Genomic DNA, 23,633 nt, shown 5'->3' with positions numbered 1-23,633 from the left:
GATCCGTAAGCGTAGCTTTTTCCATTACGCCCAGCACTGGATAACGTCCCTTAAAGTGACTGGACCCGAAGGGGCTCAGGGCAGGATGAGCACGTTATTGACAGGGAGCCGGCGTAAGTTACCAGCGCTTGCTATGCTGCACTACCGCAGCATAGCGTGCACTCAGAGTGCTGAGTGCACACTATGCGCTGCTATATTAGCGCTCGTAATTGTAATTTACTTGCGCTTCTTGGCAGCGCTATTCTTAGTGAATCAACCCCATTGCTCTGCCTTCCTGTCCGGAGGAGCACACCGGTGACAGTGTTTTTGATTGAAATTGAAACATTGTCAGTTTTAGCCGGGGTGCAGTAGTAAGTCATGGTGTACCCCCCATAACAAGATTAGCACGGGGCACCCTACTTAGATACAAATCCGACTAAACCTGGGACCCCCCATGGCAGCTATAGTTGTGCCACTTCGTTTTAGACTGATCGGTAAATGTTAAATCTTAATAAACAATTTGACCCGCAATTTAGACTGTGTTTTAGATTTTGACCCCTTAGATGATTGTGTTTGGCACCCCTGGTCTACAGCAATCTCATCCTCTGCATTCTCAATTAGTGTGTGTTTCCTACAGATGTGTCCAGTAAGAGAGACCCACCAGAGAGATGCACAGGTCCTCTTTATTCCCAGGATTGTATATCAGAAGATAATACAATCCCTCATCATTACCAGGTAAGTAAAAATATGAGCTAAGAAACAGTGGGGGAAAGGCTGCACATCCCTAAACACATGCTGCAATTGAATGGTTAATCGCACAGGCATACACCGCCTCTGCTAGACTGAAAAATGCATGCCCTGCATCCAAAACAAGTGCTAACATTTATTACGCTAGGAGGAACTTTGGCTTCCAGTATGGTTTGCATGCAAAGTATAATGTACTAGACACTTGCGCCACAGTGAGGCAAACCTCCGGGCTAGTGACCTAACCTAAATTTAAAACCTTGGGAGCAGCTAAGCAAAAAAAAAAAAGTGTAACTTACATTTTGTTGAACAGCGAGGAGAACGCCAGCGCATACCACTAAGGCTGCATCTGAAATGACCACCAGCTCATGTGTGCAGCACCTAAATAGACTTTCTGCACACTTCGCATTCAATTTAGATGCAAATCATATGCAAACCTGCAACTACTTATCATGCAAACAGGAAACTCAGGAGGAGGGTCTGGGAGCAGCTAACCTGATAGTTACATACTTACAGAGTTAAAGAGAACCTGAGGTGTGTTTAAAGAATGTTATCTGCATACAGAGGCTGGATCTGCCTATACAGCCCAGCCTCTGTTGCTATCCCAAACCCCACTAAGGTCCCCCTGCACTCTGCAATCCCTCATAAATCACAGCCATGCTGTGAGGCTGTATTTACATCTGTAGTGTCAGTCTCTCCCCCACCTCCTGCATAGCTCCGGTCCCTGCCCCTGTCCCTTCCCTCCAATCAGCAGGGAGGAAAGGGATGCAGGCGGGGACTGGAGTTCTGCAGGAGGCGGGGAGAGCAGCAGACTGACACTATAGAGATAAACACAGCCAGCTCTGACAAGCTGTTTGTCAGCAGCATGGCTGGATTTATGAGGGATTGCAGAGTGCAGGGGGACCTTAGGGGGGGTTTGGGATAGCAACAGAGGCTGGGCTGTATAGGTAGATCCAGCCTCTGTATGCAGATAATATTCTTCAAACCCACCTCGGGTTCTCTTTAAGAAACAGTGGGGGAAAGGCTGCGCATCCCTAAACACATGCTGCAATTGAATGGTTAATCGCACAGGCATACACCGCCTCTGCTAGACTGAAAAATGCATGCCCTGCATCCAAAACAAGTGCTAACATTTATTACGCTAGGAGGAACTTTGGCTTCCAATATGGTTTGCATACTTTAAGTTACACATTTTTATTGCTTAGCTGCTCCCAAGGTTTTAAAGTTAGGTTAGGTCACTTGCCCGGAGGTTTGCCTCACCGTTAGTGTTGGGCGAACATCTAGATGTTCGGGTTCGGGCCGAACAGGCCGAACATGGCCGCGATGTTCGGGTGTTCGACCCGAACTCCGAACATAATGGAAGTCAATGGGGACCCGAACTTTTGTGCTTTGTAAAGCCTCCTTACATGCTACATACCCCAAATTTACAGGGTATGTGCACCTTGGGAGTGGGTACAAGAGGGGAAAAAAATTAGCAAAAAGAGCTTATAGTTTTTGAGAAAATCGATTTTAAAGTTTCAAAGGGAAAACTGTCTTTTAAATGCGGGAAATGTCTGTTTTCTTTGCACAGGTAACATGCTTTTTGTCGGCATGCAGTCATAAATGTAATACATATAAGAGGTTCCAGGAAAAGGGACCGGTAACGCTAACCCAGCAGCAGCACACGTGATGGAACAGGAGGAGGGTGGCGCAGGAGGAGAAGGCCACGCTTTGTGAGACACAACAACCCAGGCCTTGCATGAGGACAAGAAGCGTGCGGATAGCATGCTTTGTACCGCCATGCAGTCATAAATGTAATAAAGATAAGTGGTTCAATAAACAGGGACCACGCGGCAACGCTAACCCAGCAGCAGCAGACGTGATGGAACAGGAGGAGGCGCAGGAGGAGAAGGCCACGCTTTGTGAGACACAACAACCCAGGCCTTGCATGAGGACAAGAAGCGTGCGGATAGCATGCTTTGTACCGCCATGCAGTCATAAATGTAATAAAGATAAGTGGTTCAATAAACAGGGACCACGCGGCAACGCTAACCCAGCAGCAGCAGACGTGATGGAACAGGAGGAGGCGCAGGAGGAGAAGGCCACGCTTTGTGAGACACAACAACCCAGGCCTTGCATGAGGACAAGAAGCGTGCGGATAGCATGCTTTGTACCGCCATGCAGTCATAAATGTAATAAAGATAAGAGGTTCCATAAACAGGGACCGGCAACGCTAACCCAGCAGCAGCAGCAGCACACGTGATGGAACAGGAGCAGGCGCAGGAGGAGAAGGCCATGCTTTTTGAGACACAACAACCCAGGCCTTGCATGAGGACAAAAAGCGTGCGGATAGCATGCTTTGTACCGCCATGCAGTCATAAATGTAATAAAGATAAGTGGTTCAATAAACAGGGACCACGCGGCAATGCTAACCCAGCAGCAGCAGACGTGATGGAACAGGAGGAGGCGCAGGAGGAGAAGGCCATGCTTTTTGAGACACAACAACCCAGGCCTTGCATGAGGACAAAAAGCGTGCGGATATAGCAGCAATGCTTTTTGCCGCCATGCAGTCATAAATGTAATACAGATGAGAGGTTCAATAAACAGGGACCGGAAACGCTACACCATCCCAGATGTTCATTGGTCATGTTACTTGGTTGGGGTCCTGGAGTGTTGCGTAGTCATTTCCAATCCAGGATTGATTGATTTTAATTTGAGTCAGACGGTCTGCATTTTCTGTGGAGAGGCGGATACGCCGATCTGTGACGATGCCTCCGGCAGCACTGAAACAGCGTTCCGACATAACGCTGGCTGCCGGGCAAGCCAGCACCTCTATTGCGTACATTGCCAGTTCGTGCCAGGTGTCTAGCTTCGATACCCAATAGTTGAAGGGTGCAGATGGATTGTTTGACACAGCTACGTCATCTGACATGTAGTCCTTGACCATCTTCTCCAGGCGATCGGTGTTGGAGGTGGATCTGCACGCTTGCTGTTCAGTGGGCTGCTGCTGCATGGGTGTCAGAGAATTTTCCCACTCCAAGGACACTGCCGATACCATTCCCTTTTGGGCACTAGCTGCGGCTTGCGTTGTTTGCTGCCCTCCTGGTCGTCCTGGGTTTGCGGAAGTCAGTCTGTCGGCGTACAACTGGCTAGAGGAGGGGGAGGATGTCAATCTCCTCTCTAAAGTCTACACAAGGGCCTGCTGGTATTCTTCCATTTTGACCTGTCTGACTCTTTCTTCAAGCAGTTTTGGAACATTGTGTTTGTACCGTGGATCCAGAAGGGTATAAACCCAGTAATTGGTGTTGTCCAGAATGCGCACAATGCGGGGGTCGCGTTCAATGCAGTCTAGCATGAATTGAGCCATGTGTGCCAGAGTCCTACCAGAATCCTCATCATCCTCTTGTGAGCGTTGTGATAGTTGTTGTGATGCATCATAGTCGTCACCTTCCTCCTGGTCTGCTTCTGCTCACCATTCGCGCTGAATTGTGGAAGTCCAACGTGCACCGCTCTGGCCCTCGTCAGTGGTGGCATGAAATTCCTGCTCCAACTCCAGCTGTTCCTCCTCCTCTTCTTCGTCATAGCTGCTGGGGCCAGCGTTCCCTGAGGCGGATGGCCTGATGTTGGTACCATCACGCTGATCGTTTTCTCCTTCAGATTCCCCCAGTTGCATCATGACAGCTGTTTCCTTGATTTTCAACATTGACCTCTTCAGTAAACACAGCAGTGGTATGGTAATGCTGACTGAAGAGTTGTCACTGCTCACAAGCAACGTGGATTGCTCAAAATTTTGGACGACTTGGCAGAGGTCCAACATGTTGGCCCAATCGGATCCACAGAAGCTTGGCAGCTGTCCGGATGCGCCTCGGTACTGCGCCGTCATGTACTGGACCACTGCACTCTTCTGCTCACAAAAGCGTGCTAGCATGTGCAGCGTAGAATTCCAGCGCGTAGGGACATCACACAGCAAGCGATGGTGGGGGAGATTGAAGCGCTCCTGCATCTTGGCGAGTGCCCCCGAAGCAGTACTGGAATTTCTACAATGTTTGGCCACTCGACGCACCTTCAACAGAAGATCGGCCACGCCTGGGTATGTCCTCAGGAACCGCTGAACTACTAGGTTCATCTCGTGCGCCAGGCAAGGGATGTGTGTCAGCTTAGCCAACCTTAAAGCGCGAATGAGATTACTCCCATTATCACACACAACCATGCCCGGTTTCAGGTCCAGCGGTGCCAGCCACAAATCCGTCTGTTCCTTTATTCCCTTCCAAATTTCCTCCCCTGTGTGCTGCTTATCCCCAAGGCAGATCAGCTTCAGCAACGCTTGCTGACGCATGCCAACAGCTGTGCTGCACTGCTTCCACGATCCTACTGCTGCTGGGTTAGCGTTTCCGGATGAGGTACAGCTTTGAGATGCGTTGGAGGAGAAGGAGTCAGAGAGGTAGGTGCTGCTGTTGTTATCCAGTGGGAGGGACGGCGGTGCAGCTGTTTGCGGCGTGGGCAACACCCGCGCCGTAGCAGGTGAGGAATCGCTGCCAGGCTCCACAAGGTTCACCCAGTGCGCGGTAAGGGAGATGTATCGACCCTGGCCAAACGCACTCGTCCAAGTGTCAGTGGTGAGGTGAACCTTGCAGGCAACGGCATTCTTCAAGCTTCGGGTTATTTTGCTGACCACGTGCTCATGCAACTCAGGCACTGCAGAGCGCACAAAGTGGTAGCGGCTGGGAACCACGTAACGTGGGATGGCCACTGACATCATGCCCTTGAAGCTGTTTGTCTCCACCACTCGATATGGCAACATTTCGCAGGCCAGAAGCTTGGCTATGCTGGCTGTTACTGCCACGGCCCGGGGGTCATTTGCTGGCAATTTCCTCTTGCGCTCAAACATCTCCGACACAGACAACTGAACCGTAGCGCTGCACACGGAAGGGCTGTTGGTTGTTGTGTTTGATGAACACTGGGAGACCTCAAGAGCACTACTCCGGAAAGTGACAGTGTCAGCGTCGTCTGATGTTTGTGAATGTTGTGAACCACGCAATGGCTGGGCTACTGCTGCTGCTGAGGCGGGTCTGGTGGTGAGTCTGGTGAACCCAAGGGAGGCAGTGTTGCTGGTACCCTGTCCTGCCGCGTTTGCCCACAGAGTGGGATGTTTGGATAGCATGTGGCGGCTCATGCTGGTGGTGGAGAGGTTGTTAATACTTTTCCCCCTGCTCAGGCGGGTCTTGCACACCTTGCAAATCGCCATGGTAACAACCTCAGTGCAGTCTTCAAAGAAAGCCCAGACTTTGGAGCACCTGCCTCCTTGCTGGCGATTTCTGTTTGCTCCTCTTTTGCCTCTCACTTGAACTTCCACGCTTGTGGTGCCTGAAATTGCGCGCCGCCTACCTTGTGGCACAAGGCGAACTCGTGCAGCAGTGGGTTCTTCAACAGACTCATCTGTGCTGCTGCTACGACGGCGATGTTCTCGTTCACAAACAAAATCTGGGTCTATGTCCACATTGTCCATACCCTCCTCTTCCATCTCCTCAAACTCGTCATATGTCATAGTGGGGGGCCGCCGCCGTGGAGTAGAGCTCCCCAGAACAACCTCTGCGCAGCTCACTCCAACGTCGTCTTCCAGATCTTGTCGGCCGACCTCCTGCAATTGCAACCCCTCCTGCCCAACTTGCTCTGGGATTTGGGTTTCCGAGTCCTCCTCGGACTCGCCTTGTATTTCAGTGCGCGGTGCATTTCCCACAGTTAATGGTTGTGAATCCGGGCACAACATTTCTGGCTGTTCCTCCATTGACCTTTGAAAGGTGGAAGTTTGTTGGGCTGGGAATAGCTCCTGCGAATACACCATTGTGTCCTGAGGTAATTCATCGGACTGGTTATCTGGCAGTTGTGTGCGTGGTGTCGCTGCCGGTTGTGTCAGCTTTGTGCCCACTGGCTCCTTGTAACTGGCTGAGGACTCGGACCTCGTGCGTGATGTGCTGGTGCTGCTTAACCCACTGCTGGACGCTTGAGAGGTCATCCAAGTAATTATCTGGTCCTGTTCTTTTGGATCTGTGAGGGTTGTTGTCCTGGACAACATGGGCGGAATTGAGTGGGTTTTCTTGGGTGCTCCCCTGTGGCCTGTACGTGAACCGTCAGGGGAAACACCTCTTCCCTTGCCCCTTCCTCTTTCACCGGATTTCTTCCTCATTTCACTTATCCTTACAGTACACGCTGACTGGCAGCAGTACAGTGGCAGTACAGAAATGCTATACAGTACCACTATTCCCAGCAGCGACACAGAGCACAATGCTATACAGTGGCGGGTGAGCGGTGTACTACTATTCCCAGCAGCGACACAGAGCACAATGCTATACAGTGGCAGGTGAGCAGTGTACTACTGTTCCCAGGCCCAGCAGACACAGAGTGGAAGTAAACACAATGCTATATAGTCTGGCTGAGCGGTGTACACAGAGTGGCAGTACACACAATGCTATATAGTCTGGCTGAGCGGTGTACACAGAGTGGCAGTACACAATGCTATATAGTCTGGCTGAGCCGTGTACACAGAGTGTCAGTAAACAATGCTATATATAGCGTGGCTGAGCGAGGTACACAGTGGCAGTACACACAATGCTATATAGTCTGGCTGAGCAGTGTACACAGAGTGGCAGTACACACAATGATATATAGTCTGGCTGAGCCGTGTACACAGAGTGGCAGTACACACAATGCTATATAGTCTGGCTGAGCGGTGTACACAGAGTGTCAGTAAACAATGCTATATATAGCGTGGCTGAGCGAGGTACACAGTGGCAGTACACACAATGCTATATAGTCAGGCTGAGCCGTGTACACAGAGTGTCAGTAAACAATGGTATATAGTCTGGCTGAGCGGTGTACACAGAGTGTCAGTAAACAATGGTATATAGTCTGGCTGAGCGGTGTACACAGAGTGGCAATAAACACAATGCTATATATAGCGTGGCTGAGCGAGGTGCACAGTGGCAGTACACACAATGCTATATAGTCTGGCTGAGCGGTGTACACAGAGTGTCAGTAAACAATGCTATATATAGCGTGGCTGAGCGAGGTACACAGTGGCAGTACACACAATGCTATATAGTCAGGCTGAGCCGTGTACACAGAGTGTCAGTAAACAATGGTATATAGTCTGGCTGAGCGGTGTACACAGAGTGTCAGTAAACAATGGTATATAGTCTGGCTGAGCGGTATACACAGAGTGGCAGTAAACACAATGCTATATATAGCGTGGCTGAGCGAGGTGCACAGTGGCAGTACACACAATGCTATATAGTCAGGCTGAGCCGTGTACACAGAGTGTCAGTAAACAATGGTATATAGTCTGGCTGAGCGGTGTACACAGAGTGTCAGTAAACAATGGTATATAGTCTGGCTGAGCGGTGTACACAGAGTGGCAGTAAACACAATGCTATATATAGCGTGGCTGAGCGAGGTGCACAGTGGCAGTACACACAATGCTATATAGTCAGACTAAGCCGTGTACACAGAGTGGCAGTAAACACAATGCTATATATAGCGTGGCTGAGCGAGGTGCACAGTGGCAGTACACACAATGCTATATAGTCAGGCTGAGCCGTGTACACAGAGTGTCAGAAAACACAATGCTATATATAGCGTGGCTGAGCGAGGTGCACAGTGGCAGTACACACAATGCTATATAGTCTGGCTGAGCGGTGTACACAGAGTGTCAGTAAACAATGCTATATATAGCGTGGCTGAGCGAGGTACACAGTGGCAGTACACACAATGCTATATAGTCAGGCTGAGCCGTGTACACAGAGTGTCAGTAAACAATGGTATATAGTCTGGCTGAGTGGTGTACACAGAGTGTCAGTAAACAATGGTATATAGTCTGGCTGAGCGGTGTACACAGAGTGGCAGTAAACACAATGCTATATATAGCGTGGCTGAGCGAGGTGCACAGTGGCAGTACACACAATGCTATATAGTCAGGCTGAGCCGTGTACACAGAGTGTCAGTAAACAATGGTATATAGTCTGGCTGAGCGGTGTACACAGAGTGTCAGTAAACAATGGTATATAGTCTGGCTGAGCGGTGTACACAGAGTGGCAGTAAACACAATGCTATATATAGCGTGGCTGAGCGAGGTGCACAGTGGCAGTACACACAATGCTATATAGTCAGGCTAAGCCGTGTACACAGAGTGTCAGAAAACACAATGCTATATATAGCGTGGCTGAGCGAGGTGCACAGTGGCAGTACACACAATGCTATATAGCCAGGCTAAGCCGTGTACACAGAGTGTCAGAAAACACAATGCTATATATAGCGTGGCTGAGCGAGGTACACAGTGGCAGTAAACAATGCTATATATATAGTGTGGCTGAGCGAGCGGTGTACTACTGTTCCCAGCAGCGACACACAATGACTGGGGGGGACCCTGGCTAGCGTGGCTGGAGAGCGAACTACCCTGCCTGCCTACCCAAAGCTAAACCCACAGAGAAATGGCGGAGATATGACGTGGTTCGGGTATTTATTTACCCGAACCACGAGACCGTTCGGCCAATCAGAGCGCGTTCGGGCCCGAACCACGTGACCCGTTCGGCCAATCACAGCGCTAGCCGAACGTTCGGCCATGCGCTCTTAGTTCGGCCATGTGGCCGAACGGTTTGGCCGAGCACCGTCAGGTGTTCGGCCGAACTCGAACATCACCCGAACAGGGTGATGTTCTGCAGAACCCGAACAGTGGCGAACACTGTTCGCCCAACACTACTCACCGTAGCGCAAGTGTCTAGTACATTATACTTTGCATGCAAACCATATTGGAAGCCAAAGTTCCTCCTAGCGTAATAAATGTTAGCACTTGTTTTGGATGCAGGGCATGCATTTTTCAGTCTAGCAGAGGCGGTGTATGCCTGTGCGATTAACCATTCAATTGCAGCATGTGTTTAGGGATGCGCAGCCTTTCCCCCACTGTTTCTTAACTCTGTAAGTATGTAACTATCAGGTTAGCTGCTCCCAGCCCTTCCTCCTGAGTTTCCTGTTTGCATGATAAGTAGTAGCAAGCAGATTGCATATGATTTGCATCTGAATTAAATGTGAAGTGTGCAGAAAGTCTATTTAGGTGCTGCACACATGAGCTGGTCGTCATTTCAGATGCAGCTTTAGTGGTATGCGCTGGCGTTTTCCTCGAAGTAAAAATATTAATTTAACTAAATACCAAAGTGACTCTGCTGTGACCAGTGGCATAAGTGGGGGATCCCTGGGAATGTTCTCCTGCTTCCTCCTCCCTCCAGCGGAACAGTGTTTATTTAACTGCCTCGGTCCTGCATCAGTTCTTTTTTTTTTTTTTTTTTTCCTGGCAGCTGCAAGCATAAATTAGCATAAACTCAGAAGTATTTGCATATCATTGATCATCCCTACTCAACACAGCTCTGGAACAGGAAAATATACACTGCTCCCTGCGCTTACTCTGCATGGAGGGGTGGTTGCTGAGCTGTGTGTGTGACTGGCCACACATGTATGTGTAGGGTGGTGGTATTGGACAGAATGGGGGGCGGGGAAGTTATTATGTTTGGAGACCCAGGACGGTAACCCATACAGCCATGCTTTATTTTGTTCTGCATTTTGCTATCCAAGTATATTGGCTACTCCCTTTCTCTGTAGATAGGTAGAAAGCTTAATGTGTAGCTTGCATTTCCTCTAGATATAATGCTTATGCTCTATGCTGCTCTCTGCACTTTATTTTGGCATAGAATGCTCTGAGCTATAACATATGCTCACACAATAAACAAGAGTAGCAGCCAGTATCCTCTATTGAGTCTCTCTATCCTGTGGGCATTGTAGCAGTCCATTACAGGCCTCATGCTGGGAATACACAATGGGTTTTTTTCGGCAGATAGATGGCTCAATAGATAATTTCTGACAGGTCTGCTCTGGTTTTGATCGTTTTTCTGATCAATTTTTTTTTCATAGAAGTGAGTTGAAAACGATTGGAAAAACGATCAATCGGCCAATAAATCTGTCAAAAAACGAATTGTGTATTCCCAGCATAAGACACCCAAAGGATTAACTTTCTTACAGCTTCAGCAGTGAAACAATAAAGACTTTACATTGTATGATCCAAAGAGAAGCTGAGTGGAGTTTATAAGTCACATTCTCAGAGTTGTGCTCTTGTTGTAGAGTGAAGGTGTGGTCATTATTAAAGTAGAAGTTAAGGAGGAACCAGAAGACACCTATGAATCGTGTAAAGAGGAGGAAATCCCTTCACCAATGAGCACTGGTCAGTACTAAACTGATAATACAGTAAAGACACTATCATCATCTTCAGTTTTTCCAATAAGCATTGTATTTTCTTGTTTCCAACAAATGGGAAAGATATACTGAACACTGTATGAAAAGTAAGTCCATCTTCATTCCTCACATTAGCATCAGGTTCCCAGCAATTGAGGAAGAGATACTGTACACCATATGAAAGGTCCATCTTCATTCCTCACATTAGCATCAGGTTCCCAGCAATTGAGGAAGAGATACTGTACACCATATGAAAGGTCCACCTCCATTGCTCAGTATAACATCATGTTCCCAGTACATGAAGAGGAGATACTGTACACCATATGGGAGGCCCATCTCCATTCCTCAGTATAACATTGTGTGCCCAACAAATGAGGAGGAGATACTGTACACCATATGAAAGGTCCATCTCCATTCCTCAGTATAACATCATGTTCCCAACAAATGAGGAGGTGACACTGTACACCATATGAGAGGCACATCTCCATTCCTCAGTATAACACCATGTTCCCAACAAATGAGGAGTAGATACTGTACACCATATGAGAGGTCCATCTCCATATCTTACCATAGCAGTGACATCGCTGTATGTACACAGTGGCCAGTGTGACAGAATTTGTATAGGTCTCCTGAGCACTTTATCTTATTGTCTATGTAATATGAATTTCCCAGTAAAATTCTGTTTCACTTTCATCTACTAGAGTAACATACATGACTTCACAAAACAAAGCAGGAACAATGAACGTGCTTTCTCACAATAATATTATTTCTCCAATAGATGGACAGGATGTTGGGAACACCTCGGAGGGACGTCTTGTCTCACCCCCAGATTATGGAGCAGAATATAATAGCGGCATGCGGCGTTCTCGAGGAGGAAACCCAAGTACTAGAAAAATGCGCCACAGAATTTACAATGAGGATAAAACACTAAATGGCTCTAATCCTGGAGAATCATCTTCCAGCAAACCTCGAACTGTTAGACAGGGAGCTGAAAAGAGATTTCCATGCTCTGAGTGTGGTAAATGTTTTAAAAGGAATTCACTACTGTTGATTCATCAGAGGGTGCACACTGGGGAGCGGCCATTTTCATGTGCAGAGTGTGGGAAATGTTACACACAGAAAGGGCAACTTCTTGCACACCAGAGAAGTCATACTGGAGAGCGACCATTCTTATGTTCTGAGTGTGGGAAATGTTTCACTCGTAAAGCCCACCTTCTCAGTCACCAGATACAACACACGGGTGAGAAGCCCTTTTCATGTTCAGAATGTGGGAAATACTTTACTGTGAAAGACCGACTTCTAAAACACCAGAGGAGTCACACAGGCGAACGTCTTTTCTCTTGCTCGGAGTGTGGGAAAGGCTTCACTCAGAAAGCAAATCTTCTTAGACATCAGAAAAGTCACACAGGTGAGCGGCCCTTTTCATGCTCAGAGTGTGGGAAAGGGTTTACTGTGAAAGGAGAGCTCCTTGCACACCAGAGAATCCACACAGGTGAGCGCCCATTTTCCTGTTCGGAATGTGGAAAATGCTTTGGCCAGAGAAGAAGTTTTCTTAGACATCAGAGAATTCACACAGGCGAGCGGCCTTTTTTATGTTCAGAGTGTGGGGAAAGCTTCATTGAGAAAAGAGTCCTTGTCATACACCAGAGAAGTCACACAGGTGAGAATCCATTTTCGTGCTCAGAGTGTGGGAAATGTTTCACTCAGAAAGGAGACCTCCTTATGCACCAAAAACGTCATGCAGGTGAGCGGCCTTTTTCATGTTCCGTGTGTGGGAAAGGTTTTCTTCAGAAGCATCAACTGATTACACATCTGAGAACGCACACGGGCGAGCGCCCTTTTTCATGTCCACAGTGTGGGAAATGCTTCACTTGGAAAGAATCTCTTCTCAGACACCAGAGAATTCACTCGGGTGAGCGGCCTTTTTTATGCACAGAGTGTGGGAAAGGTTTCCTTAATAAGGCACGCCTTCTTACACACCAGAAAATTCACACAGGTGAACGTCCTTTTGCATGCTCAGAGTGTGGGAAATGTTTTACAGAGAAGAGAATTTTAACTAAGCATATGAAGACACATAAACGCTGATGCTGATGACAGCTCTGAGCATGTGCGTAGCCTGGGAGTTCTAATTGATGGGGATTTAAACTTCAGAACTCACATCTCTGCTGTGGGGAAATCATCCTACTTTCACCTTAAGAGCATTTCAAAAATCAAGCACCTCATCCCCCAGAAGATCTCCCAACCTTAGTCCACGCCTTCATCACATCCCGACTGAACTACTGTAACGCTCTCTACACCGACCTTCCAAAAAAGGACTTGTACCGCCTACACCTGATACAGAATACTGCTGGCAGACTGTTAACTAACTAACCCTGTCACTGCCACATAACGCCAGTCCTGCACTCCCTTCACTGTCTGCCTATAAAATGGAGGGTCCTATTCAAGATCGGCCTACTGACATTTAAATCACTGAATATTCTGGGACCTGGATACATCAAAAAAAAAATGTTACAGCTGAGTAGCAATATCTGCAATCTCAGATCCGCATGGTCTAGAAATCTAGTCATACCCAGAGTCCACCTGGAAACTTTTGGTACCAGAGCCTTCCGTCATGCTGCTCCTACGTAATGGAACTCCTTACCTCAGCAGATCAGGACAGCTCTATCGCTGGACGTGTTTAAATCCAGAAGGAAAACCCACCTGTTCAGTTTCACATTTGCAGATATATAATTTTTGTTGTGTGAATACTTCATCCTACTACCAATTACTGAATCTGAGAGAGCCGAAGCGCTTTGAGTCCTATGGGAGAAAAGGGCTATAGAAAGGTTATGGTTATGTATATATGGAGGCATTTTATAACATGAACTGTTTTGTAAATAGACACAAGAAATGTGTACAGCATATGCTTTTCCCATCTAGAAGTAATAGGCATAATTCCTTCCTGACGTTTCCAGTGGGGTCTCCCTTCACTCATTATACCGACCTTCTTTGTCTCTTGTACCTTCTGGCCACATTCCTTCTTTTGTCTATACTATGAAATACAGTTACATACACAATGTCCTCAATTTACAAAGCATTACCAAATATGGTAATGCAGAAAACAGATTAATTTGCCAATCATGTTATAAAAAACTCATTCACTAAGCCTGTTACCGCATGGGAAAGTAAAATGACCAACCAGTGAGGTAAATTACCAACTTGTGCGGTGAATACCTCAATATATGTCATTAAGTGTCAATTCACAAAGATTTCAGCATTTGGTAAAACAAGTAAAAGTGTTCAGAATTTCAGACCAGCCTGAAGCTGTCGGTAACTTCAGACGTGGTGAAAATGACAGACAAAGCAGACAGCTTATCCCATTGGTGCCGATATACTTCCAGGCGGGATATCATAAAGTAACAAAATACAGATGCAGAAGCAAAGCATGTTCAAAAAGGTTTCTCTGTATCCCTTTATAGGTGCAGGGAAATGACTGATAAACAGTGACTCAGATGACTCGAAGAGCCATTCAGACTTAACGGGTGTTGGGGATTTTTTTTTTTACATTTTTACACTGTCACAGAACAGCAGCAGAAGAAGAATCAGCTGGGACAAGGGATCAGAACGCCCAGCCGCCTAGGCGAGGCAGCACCCCCAGACTGTCACTGAACACAGACCAGCTCTGCCACTGCACAATGCACCAGTATCCTGCACTACTGCACACTTACCAAAGACTTCTGTTGGCAATTTATTGCATGTGGCAAAAGCTTAGTGAATAGAAAAATAAAATAGTCTGAAGTACCGCATTCAGTATTTTGCTTAGGCAGGAATTTTACCGAATGGACCTTAGTGAATTGAGGCCCTTATCCAGAAACAAAGCATTCAAATAAGATAGAAGACTGAATACACATAAGTCCTGATGTTATAAAAGCCATGGATCTGTGAATAGTAAATACATTTTTTGTTTTTTTACTGACTCTCTTTTTATTGAAACTTTTGAAACCTTAAACCAGGTATAAACATGTTTCAGTTACATTTGTGCCAGTCTTACACCAGAGTAACACTGTCTTTATAAAGTGCCATTGAATTTAAAGTAATACCTTCAAAGATCAAAAGAGTAAGGTCCTGGTGGTGTATTTACATACTTCCACTTATCCTTAGTATCTCCTTAAAAATAACTAATTCGTTTTTATAGCCACTTACTGTTTACTAAGTCCATCAGGTTAGATTTAAGCCCGTCTTGTATAAACAAAGAACTTAGGCCCGGTTCACATCTACGTTTTTTTCTGCAACGTAAGCGGAACGTGCGACTTTCTGCAAAGTGCGACTTTAACGTCGCACTGTGAAAGAGGCCTAAGTCTGCAAAGTGTAAAGGCTGACCTCAAAGGAAACATATTAAAAGTAATATGGATGCTGCTATTCCTGACACTTGGGTACTTACCTAAGAAGAGGGAAGCGTCTGTATCTTTCAGAGGCTTCCCACCTACTCCTTGGGACCATCCCCCTCCCCCATCACGTCTAAGTTCAAAACACCCCTCCCCCCATCACATCTAATTACAAGCTGTGAGTGTGACCTATTGCTATACAAAGTCATGCAGCTAGCAGGTTATGCAGAGCCTACCTGAAATGATCAGGAATCATATTGAATCTTGTTTTGCATGAGAGATAAATTAATGAAGTACCTTTTTTTTTTTTTTTTTACCACCGATAGGTATATTGTTTCTTGTGCTAATAATAAAGTGTTCTTCAGTTCACGTTATGTAGTTGTCGTTTTTACTGTATAAAAATACTGATTGTCATACTGGATGTTAAAGAGGCACCATAGGGGTTGTTTCATTAAGGTAAAGTACGCACACTAGTCAAGTATCGTGGTCCTGCACTAGTGTGCGTACTTTACAAGGAGCGCGTGCACCTAAAGAGCCCACGCTACGCTGCCGCCAGCGCGTTTTACATTTAACTCGCAGTCATCAATGTATCTCGTGCTGAACACCGAAAAATGAATCCACCCCATAGTGACATATAGAAAAATGCAGTAAATTATTCCAGATACCCAATTCTACATTAACCTATTTTGGTTCCTGGACGTAGTTTCTACGTCCAGGAACCATGCGCGCTGCCACGCGCCCCCGCGGCCGATCGTGCGCGTGCACGCGCACTCCCGGCCGCGGATTCGGTAGCCAAGGAATCAATGTATCGGGCTATGGAGCCCGATCACTGATTCCTCTCCCCCGCTGAAAAAGCGACAGCTTCTCTCGGAAGCTGAGCTGTTTCTGACCGTCTCCTTGCCGATGCGTCACTCTAAGCGCGTGCTACGCTTAGAGTGACGTCATGTAAACAAACTCATGGCCGCCATCTTGTGGCCAAAAAGTAATACTACACCTGAAAAAAAACAAACAAAAAGAATTAACACACATTTACATTATAAATCTATTCTTTACCTCCCACCCTCCCAAAAGTACCCAAATAAAATGTTTAGTATAAAAAAAAAAACAAAAAACATTACAATAAAAAAAAAACATGTAAATATTTACCTAAGGGTCTAAACTTTTTAAATATCAATGTAAAGATGAAATATTTCTATATTTTTTTTATTTTAAACTTGTAAATAGTGATGCAAAATAGAAAAAATGCACCTTTATTTCCTAATAAAATATTGTCGCCATACATTGTGATAGGGACATAATTTTAATGGTGTAATAACCGGGACATATGGACAAATACAATACGCGAGTTTTAATTATGGAGGTATGTATTATTTTAAAACTATAATGGCTGAAAACTGAGAAATAATGAATTTTTCCATTTTTTTCTTATTCTTCCTGTTAAAATGCATTTACAGTAAAGTGGCTCTTAGCAAAATGTACCCCCCAAAGAAAGCCTAATTGGTAACAGAAAAAACAAGATATAGATCAGTGCATTGTGATAAGTAGTGATAAAGTTATAGGCTAATGAATGGGAGGTGAACATTTCTCACGTGAAAACGACGGAACCTGAATGGGTTAATTATCCTGGTTTTGGGATCAGAAACATTTCCTATATCTGCATACTGCTGTATATTGGTATGTAACCCTGTCCTCCCCATGATGTTTAGCCTAGGCTATAATGTCACAAAGCCTTCCCCTCCCAGTGCATTCTGGGAGACAAGATGTTGTTTCTGCACATTTCAGAACACACAACAAACATTTCGCAGAGTGGCACCTGCCAGGAGCAAAACAATCTTGCCACCTGTGATAAATGTAAGAATGTAAATCAGGCTGAAGAACATTTTCTATAAAGTTCCTTTTAAGCTTCTGAAATTTCCATCTTGGACTGTATAGCTGCTGGCTGGAGTTTCTTCAAAACAGGAGCTGACAATACTCATCATTACAACCAGCTTTGGATGCAGCAGTTTGGGACCAGACAATAAAGGGACCTTAAAGCCAATGGGTACCGTTTAAAAAAAGAAAAAGTCAGATACTCACCTAAGGAGAGGGAAGGCTCGGTCCTAATGAGCCTTCCCTCTCCTCTCCCGGTGCCCTCGGTGCTGCGCTGGCTCCCCCGTTCGCGTCCGCCGCCGCAGGGACTTCGCAGGTCTTCGGGAGCACTCGGGCTTCCGAAGACGGGCCGCTCCATACTACGTACGCGTGAGCGCGTCATAGAGGGTGCTCGCGCATGCGTAGTATGGAGCGGCCGCGTCATCGGGAGCCTGAGTGCTCCCGAAGGCTTCCGAAAGCTCCCTTCGGCATGCGGAAGTGGCAGTATTTGACCGAACTGGTCGAATACTGCCACGGGGGATCCTGCGCGGGACCGGGCACCGGGAGAGGAGAGGGAAGGCTCATTAGGACCGAGCCTTTCCTCTCCTTAGGTGAGTATCTGACTCACATTCACTTTAAGGCCTGCCGGCTTCACACTTCATATTGACATCAGCCAAAAAATAGCATCAGCTAAATCGGCCTTTGGGGAATACCGTGTTACTATGCGGTATTTCCATTATGGCATCCGGCCAAACAGGAAGTGACGTGTGCTTGAGGTCACTTCCTGTTTTGTGTATATGGAAGTGCACGGAAGCGTATTGTAAAAATACGCTTCCGCGCATGCACATCGCAACGCCGCCAACATTTTCAAAATCTCTGCGTCACCATATACTTACACGACTCCTGGTCCAGTACAGAGCCGCCCGTCTTCTGGAGCACTCAGGCTCCCAAAGACATTCGAAGCCTCCCGTGGCGGGAGATTTGAACCAGGGATCCAGCGCTGGAATGCAGGGACTGTCAGAGGAACGAGAAGGCTCATTAGGATCCAGAGCCTTCTCTTAGGTGTCTTCGCCGCCTAACTAGTGTTACTTTTGGCACCTCTTTGACTGTTACCACCACCCTGAAAAGCAGAAAACAGCATCGGTCTCAGTTTGGTATGGAAGTTCTGCATTTCGGCCACCTTGTGATTGTGGTAGCATCTCTGTACCAGGGGTCTAATAAGGTTGCCACCCAGTACAGGTCTGTGTTCTTCATGGTTTTGATACGGGGGTCCTTCCTCAGACAAGTCAGCATGAACTGCTCCCATTCTAATGAGGTTTGCAGCAGAGAACTCCAGCTCCTGCTTCTCACCCAGGGAAACATCCTCCACCATGGTTTACTCCCCCCCCCCCCCCCCCAGCCACAGACATGACCAAGGTAATGGATTCTGCAGGCTAATGGATTTACTCTTTATAGATCTGAACAGAACCTACTTATTTCTGGCAAATCCAAAGATGGAGCACTTTGTTTCTATATTAAAAGACATCTAAGATGAAAAAACAAAATGGCTATAAGAATAGTATTCACTTACATCCATGTATGTATCCCCTGCTGTACAGTGTAGCCCATTCTGTCATGTAATGCTCAGTTCAGCCGGCATTCCTCCCCTACCAGGCCTCGACTAAAGACCTTTCAACTGGAACTTGTATGCGCCGTGCATGCGCAGTAGCAGCTTTGTCAACACTCTGGCTGCATGCTGTCTGCGCTCGCAGCAGATTTACCTGTGAGCTTGCTCAAGCTGAAATCAACTGAAAATCTGTGTATAGTGTGTGGAGTGATTTGAGAAGATAGATCGCTCTCTGATCACATAATGATCGGAGAGGGATCTATCTGTTGACCATATCGACCAGTGTATGGCCACTTTTGTGCTGGGAATACACAATGCAACTTCCAGGCAGATCAACAGGAATCGGATGATTATTTCCAACATCTCCGATCAATTTTTGATCAATAAAAGGATCAATTTTATGAAGTTATAAATAAATTGATCCCTTTATCAATTGGGAGCAATTCGGGCATGCACGCACAATACAACTCCCAGTCAGATTACCCATCGGTCGGACAGGAAATTGCACTGTGTGTTCCCAGCATGAGTCTAATGCCAACAAATTAACAGAAAGACACAGCCGTTTGTCTTCTGAGAACCTATAAATAAATCTTGGGATATAGATTGCTCGAGGGTCTGTTTTTTTTTTTTTTTTTGCCTTCAACATGGCTGTTTTTTTTTCATTTAGGCCGTTGACACAACAGATTGGGACAGTGGCGCCCCACACGTAATGCCCCCGTTGCATCAGATACAGTAAAGCATACAGTCAATAAAATGTATGCTTTACCTTTACGGTCAATGCGTGGGTTTAGCAGCACTGCATGTAGTGTGTTACCATTCTGCACTCCCTTGTATCACTAGGCACCCGCTGCACTGTGAATGTTGCATAGTGGGTGAATTGCAGTGTGGCAAGCCCCATTAAAATGCAGCCGTTATGCCGCAACACACCACTGTGAACGCTACCTAAGGCATTGTTCGCAGTAGTGCATTGCAGTGTGGCATAACAGCTTGCTGCACTGTCATGCAACCCCTATGCAACGTTCACAGTGCAGCGGGTGCCTTGTGGCACAAAGGAGTGCAGAATGGTAATGCACCACATGCAGTGTGTTACCGCAAATGCTCACATTAACAGCTAAAGTGAAGGCACTATACCCCACGCAACGCGCGCATAACATGTGGGGCCGCTTTCCTGATTTGCTGCTGTCATAGCGCAATGCCCACATAAACGTGGCCTAAGATAATCCACCACCCAATGATATCCAACATTAACATTTTATGAAATATGAAGTAATGATGTACAAAGTTAAAACAAATATAAATTTATAACAGGAAAGTTGGCTGAAATAAGGCAATTCCAAAAATATAGAAAATATTGATATTACAAACTTCAACTACGGTATAACATTTCCTTAAATAGACACAAAAAACAAATTCTTCAAAATGGCTTATATTGCTACAGTGCCATTATAAAAATGTAAACAATATTCTTTATGCAAATTCTTAATAGTCTATCAAATTGTCTCCAAAATAATCGAAATAATTTGTTTTTTTGTTTTTTTTTTTAAATAAAAGAGAAAGAAGTTCAGGACTTGATCCAAAACGACTTTTGAATTGGCTTATCAATTCAGATTTGTCTAGTTTGGGCATTTTTGCCAGCTTTGGTGGAAGACTTGCCGACCTTGACACCCAAGTTGAATTACCAGTTCCCTCGCAAAGTCTAAGGCTGTCAATTAAAAGATCTTCCATAAATGCATACGTTCGCTTCTTGCAGACTGATTTCGGTAGCCACTTTTTCCTGCCTTTTGGTGCTGAAATGATAAACCGCCTAGAACTAAGCTCTCCGCTCAGACAGCTTTTTTTGGTTACAACAGCTTGTTCTCTGTTTGTATTCTGATTGATGGCGAGTGCAGCAAGACTGGCTCGAGCCTCCATGCTGTCTACTCCGAAATGAAGCCTTTTTGTCCTATTTTGTAGGACGTTACTATGGAACATCTCTAAAGGCCCAGAATGACACGCCCATACTATGCTTTTGAAGTTGGCAAGAAGGCACTTGTCCTCTACTATGCTTCTTAGTCTGTTATAAACCACAGTATCGACATGAAGCCAGAGTCCTTCAGCCTCCTGTGAAACTGTCAATGTACCATGAGAGCATCTTTGGACTATTCCCTCCTCAAACCATTCATGCTCATTGACCACATGGTGGATGACAGATAACCAGTTTCGTTCTATTTTCTCCTCACTATTCTTGCAATTTTGGACACTCCACCAGAAGTGTGCATTTACTTTGACAATCTAAAACTTCAGAGGTGAACAGCCTGGTCTCCTGCTTGCTGCTTGTAACTTTGTGCAGATGCTTTTTGCAAAGTGTCTCACATCAAACTGGTGGTTGATATGAGAATATTATTCACACATACTTTTCCTAATGCTGACGTGGCCATCCGTTGCAAAATGGATAATATCTAGCTGTTGGTCTACTACCCTTGACATATATTTTTCAAATCCACATTTTTCCATTGCACTTGATGAAGTTCGCTGTGTAGCCTGTAATACCTCAAAGTCGATGATCTTGTAAGACATGAGGTCCATGAAAGCATAGACACAATATTTCACACTATGACCAGGGCTGTCACATTGCCCATGTCCTCCTATCGTCACTGGTATGTTTGCTATTTTTTTATGGATTGACTCTTTCTCCCTTTCCCAGGCATTGTGTATAGCCGGAATACAGAAGTTTTTCTCATAGCGGTGAAAGGCGTTACCCGAAATTTTTGCCAACCCAAACAAATCTATAAAGTGTGCTATAGCCGTGTAACTCAATCCTGCACAAATGATAGAGCCTGCCAAAAGCAAGTTACCAGCATAATATCTTTTTATCCTGGGCTGAGACACAAAAATGTAAAATCTGTGTCCCTCTTCACACCCACCTGTAACGATCGGTGAAGCACAGAGAGGATCTGATTACCAGTGATCTGCAGAATCACTGGGAATACAGATGTATACCAGATTATACGTGATCTGCAGTATCACTGATAATCCAATATACTAGCTAACCTCTGTTCACCTGAGTAGAGTGTAGTGTTTGGTGTAACAGTAACACTTTGAGGACTAGGCCTCAGTGCAGCAAGGAGTACTGCACAGATTCCTTCCGCAGACCTGAGCTCTCCAAGACGGGAGGAGTCAGACTGACAGTAGGAAGGATAGTCTGAAAGTGACCCTCAGGAGGAAGGGTCGCTAACAGAGCGAGGAACCGCCTCCAAGAGTAAGGTCGGTTCTCGAGGTCGGACAAGCCAGGTCGTACACACACGGACAGATAAAGTACAAGATCAGGAGGCAAAGACGGAGTCAAAGTACAGGCAGGGTTCAGCAACGGGGTATCAGATATATCGGGGTACAAAATCAGATGGCAGAAGCAGAGTCAAGGAACGAGCCGGGGTTCGGCAACAGAGTATCAGAAATATCGAAGTACAAGATCAGAGTTCAGGAGGATAGTCAAGGCAGGCAAATAGGTCATAACAGATAATCACAATCAAACTAGTACTTTAGCTATCAACAGAATCTAGCTAAGTGTAGGATTACAGCTCCAGCTGGTCCCGGCACACTTGCGGATCTGACTACGGATCTGGGTGCTCCCACGTATGTGATCGCACGCCAGACAAAGAGCAAGTGAACAACCAGCAGTATATATACTCTAGGACCTTTCCAGGACCTCCCTAATTGCTGGTCCAATGAGAGCAGTGGAATTTGTCAGCTGACCCAGCTGGTCAGCCGACTCCCTTCTAACTGCTATTTAAACTCTGCCTCTGTGCTCGCGCGCGTGTAAGTCTGAATCTTGGTGGACTATCAGTCCCAGCCACACCAGTACTGTCATGCAATGTATCTAGTGCGGGGGCCGCCTCTGATGCGGATTCCGCCGTTACCAATGCGGATTCCGCCGCACTGCCTATGCGGCATGCGGCGTTTTTTCCGCGTTGTGACGCCATGCTGGACGCGGAAATGGCCGCCTCACCTCGAGAGACAGCGGCCTTTCCGCGTTTCCTTACACCACCACGTACAATTACAGCAGATCCTTTAATTTCCTTGCTTATGTATTTTACAGTTCTAGGACATGTGGCATTGCCTTGACACTTCACTTTACTCAGGAGTTTATCCAAACAGGACTCAAAAACAACAAACTTTCTCATCTTCGTATAATTTTTCAAAAGATCTGTGTCTTGGTTCTGTCTATTAAAATAAATAACCTCTTCAACCTGTTCTAATTGACCAATTAGAGACTCTGTGATGTTTCTTTCCAGTGTTGAAGAGTTTGATCCAAAAATGGTGTTTCTTGTTCTCTACTAGTGGAAATATCAAGGAAACTGTTATATTATACAAAACACACTCACCGGCGCTGGAACACTTTCCTCAAACAAGCTGCGTGACACGTAGAGGGATCCCTTAACCCCCAAATTGCATATTCTATCCACTTATAAAATACTGACACGCGCTAGGTCTAATTATTTTATTAATACCTTCAAAACTGATATTCCTTAAAATGTAATAAGCACATACATTCAATCCAGTATCTACACACAGTCACATACATACATCCCTAGAGAGGCCTCTCTATATATTAAAAAAGTTATAATGGATCCACATAAAATACAGTCCTAAAAAATCTTTCCTGGTATCCCCTGATGCATGTAATGGGTTGTCACAAATACCCCTTTAAAAGATTTTGGTTAGTCCTTGCCAGACAGTTTATAGTCTGTATTATAGTTTAGTATAGCCAAACACTCACGGTTTCCTCTCCGCAAATATTCCACCACCTGTATTTTATGTGGATCCATTATAACTTTTTTAATATATAGAGAGGCCTCTCTAGG

The 23,633-nt window shown here is 45.9% G+C and overlaps 1 protein-coding gene across 1 annotated transcript in view; it reads left to right on the top strand.

Moving 5' to 3' along the window:
- Window positions 1-15,627, top strand: part of LOC137534479 (oocyte zinc finger protein XlCOF22-like) — a 28,895-nt gene extending 13,268 nt beyond the window's left edge. Inside the window, exons 6-8 of the mRNA XM_068255993.1 lie at window positions 617-714; window positions 10,864-10,963; window positions 11,753-15,627. Of these exons, the coding sequence (XP_068112094.1) occupies window positions 617-714; window positions 10,864-10,963; window positions 11,753-13,059 (1,505 nt within the window). The 3' untranslated portion in view covers window positions 13,060-15,627. The remainder of the gene's footprint in view (window positions 1-616; window positions 715-10,863; window positions 10,964-11,752) is intronic.
- The last annotated feature ends 8,006 nt before the right edge of the window (window positions 15,628-23,633 follow it).

The sequence above is a fragment of the Hyperolius riggenbachi genome, chromosome 10, assembly GCF_040937935.1.
Source record: "Hyperolius riggenbachi isolate aHypRig1 chromosome 10, aHypRig1.pri, whole genome shotgun sequence".
Taxonomy (NCBI): domain Eukaryota; kingdom Metazoa; phylum Chordata; class Amphibia; order Anura; family Hyperoliidae; genus Hyperolius; species Hyperolius riggenbachi.
This window is presented reverse-complemented; position numbering and strand designations above follow the sequence as displayed.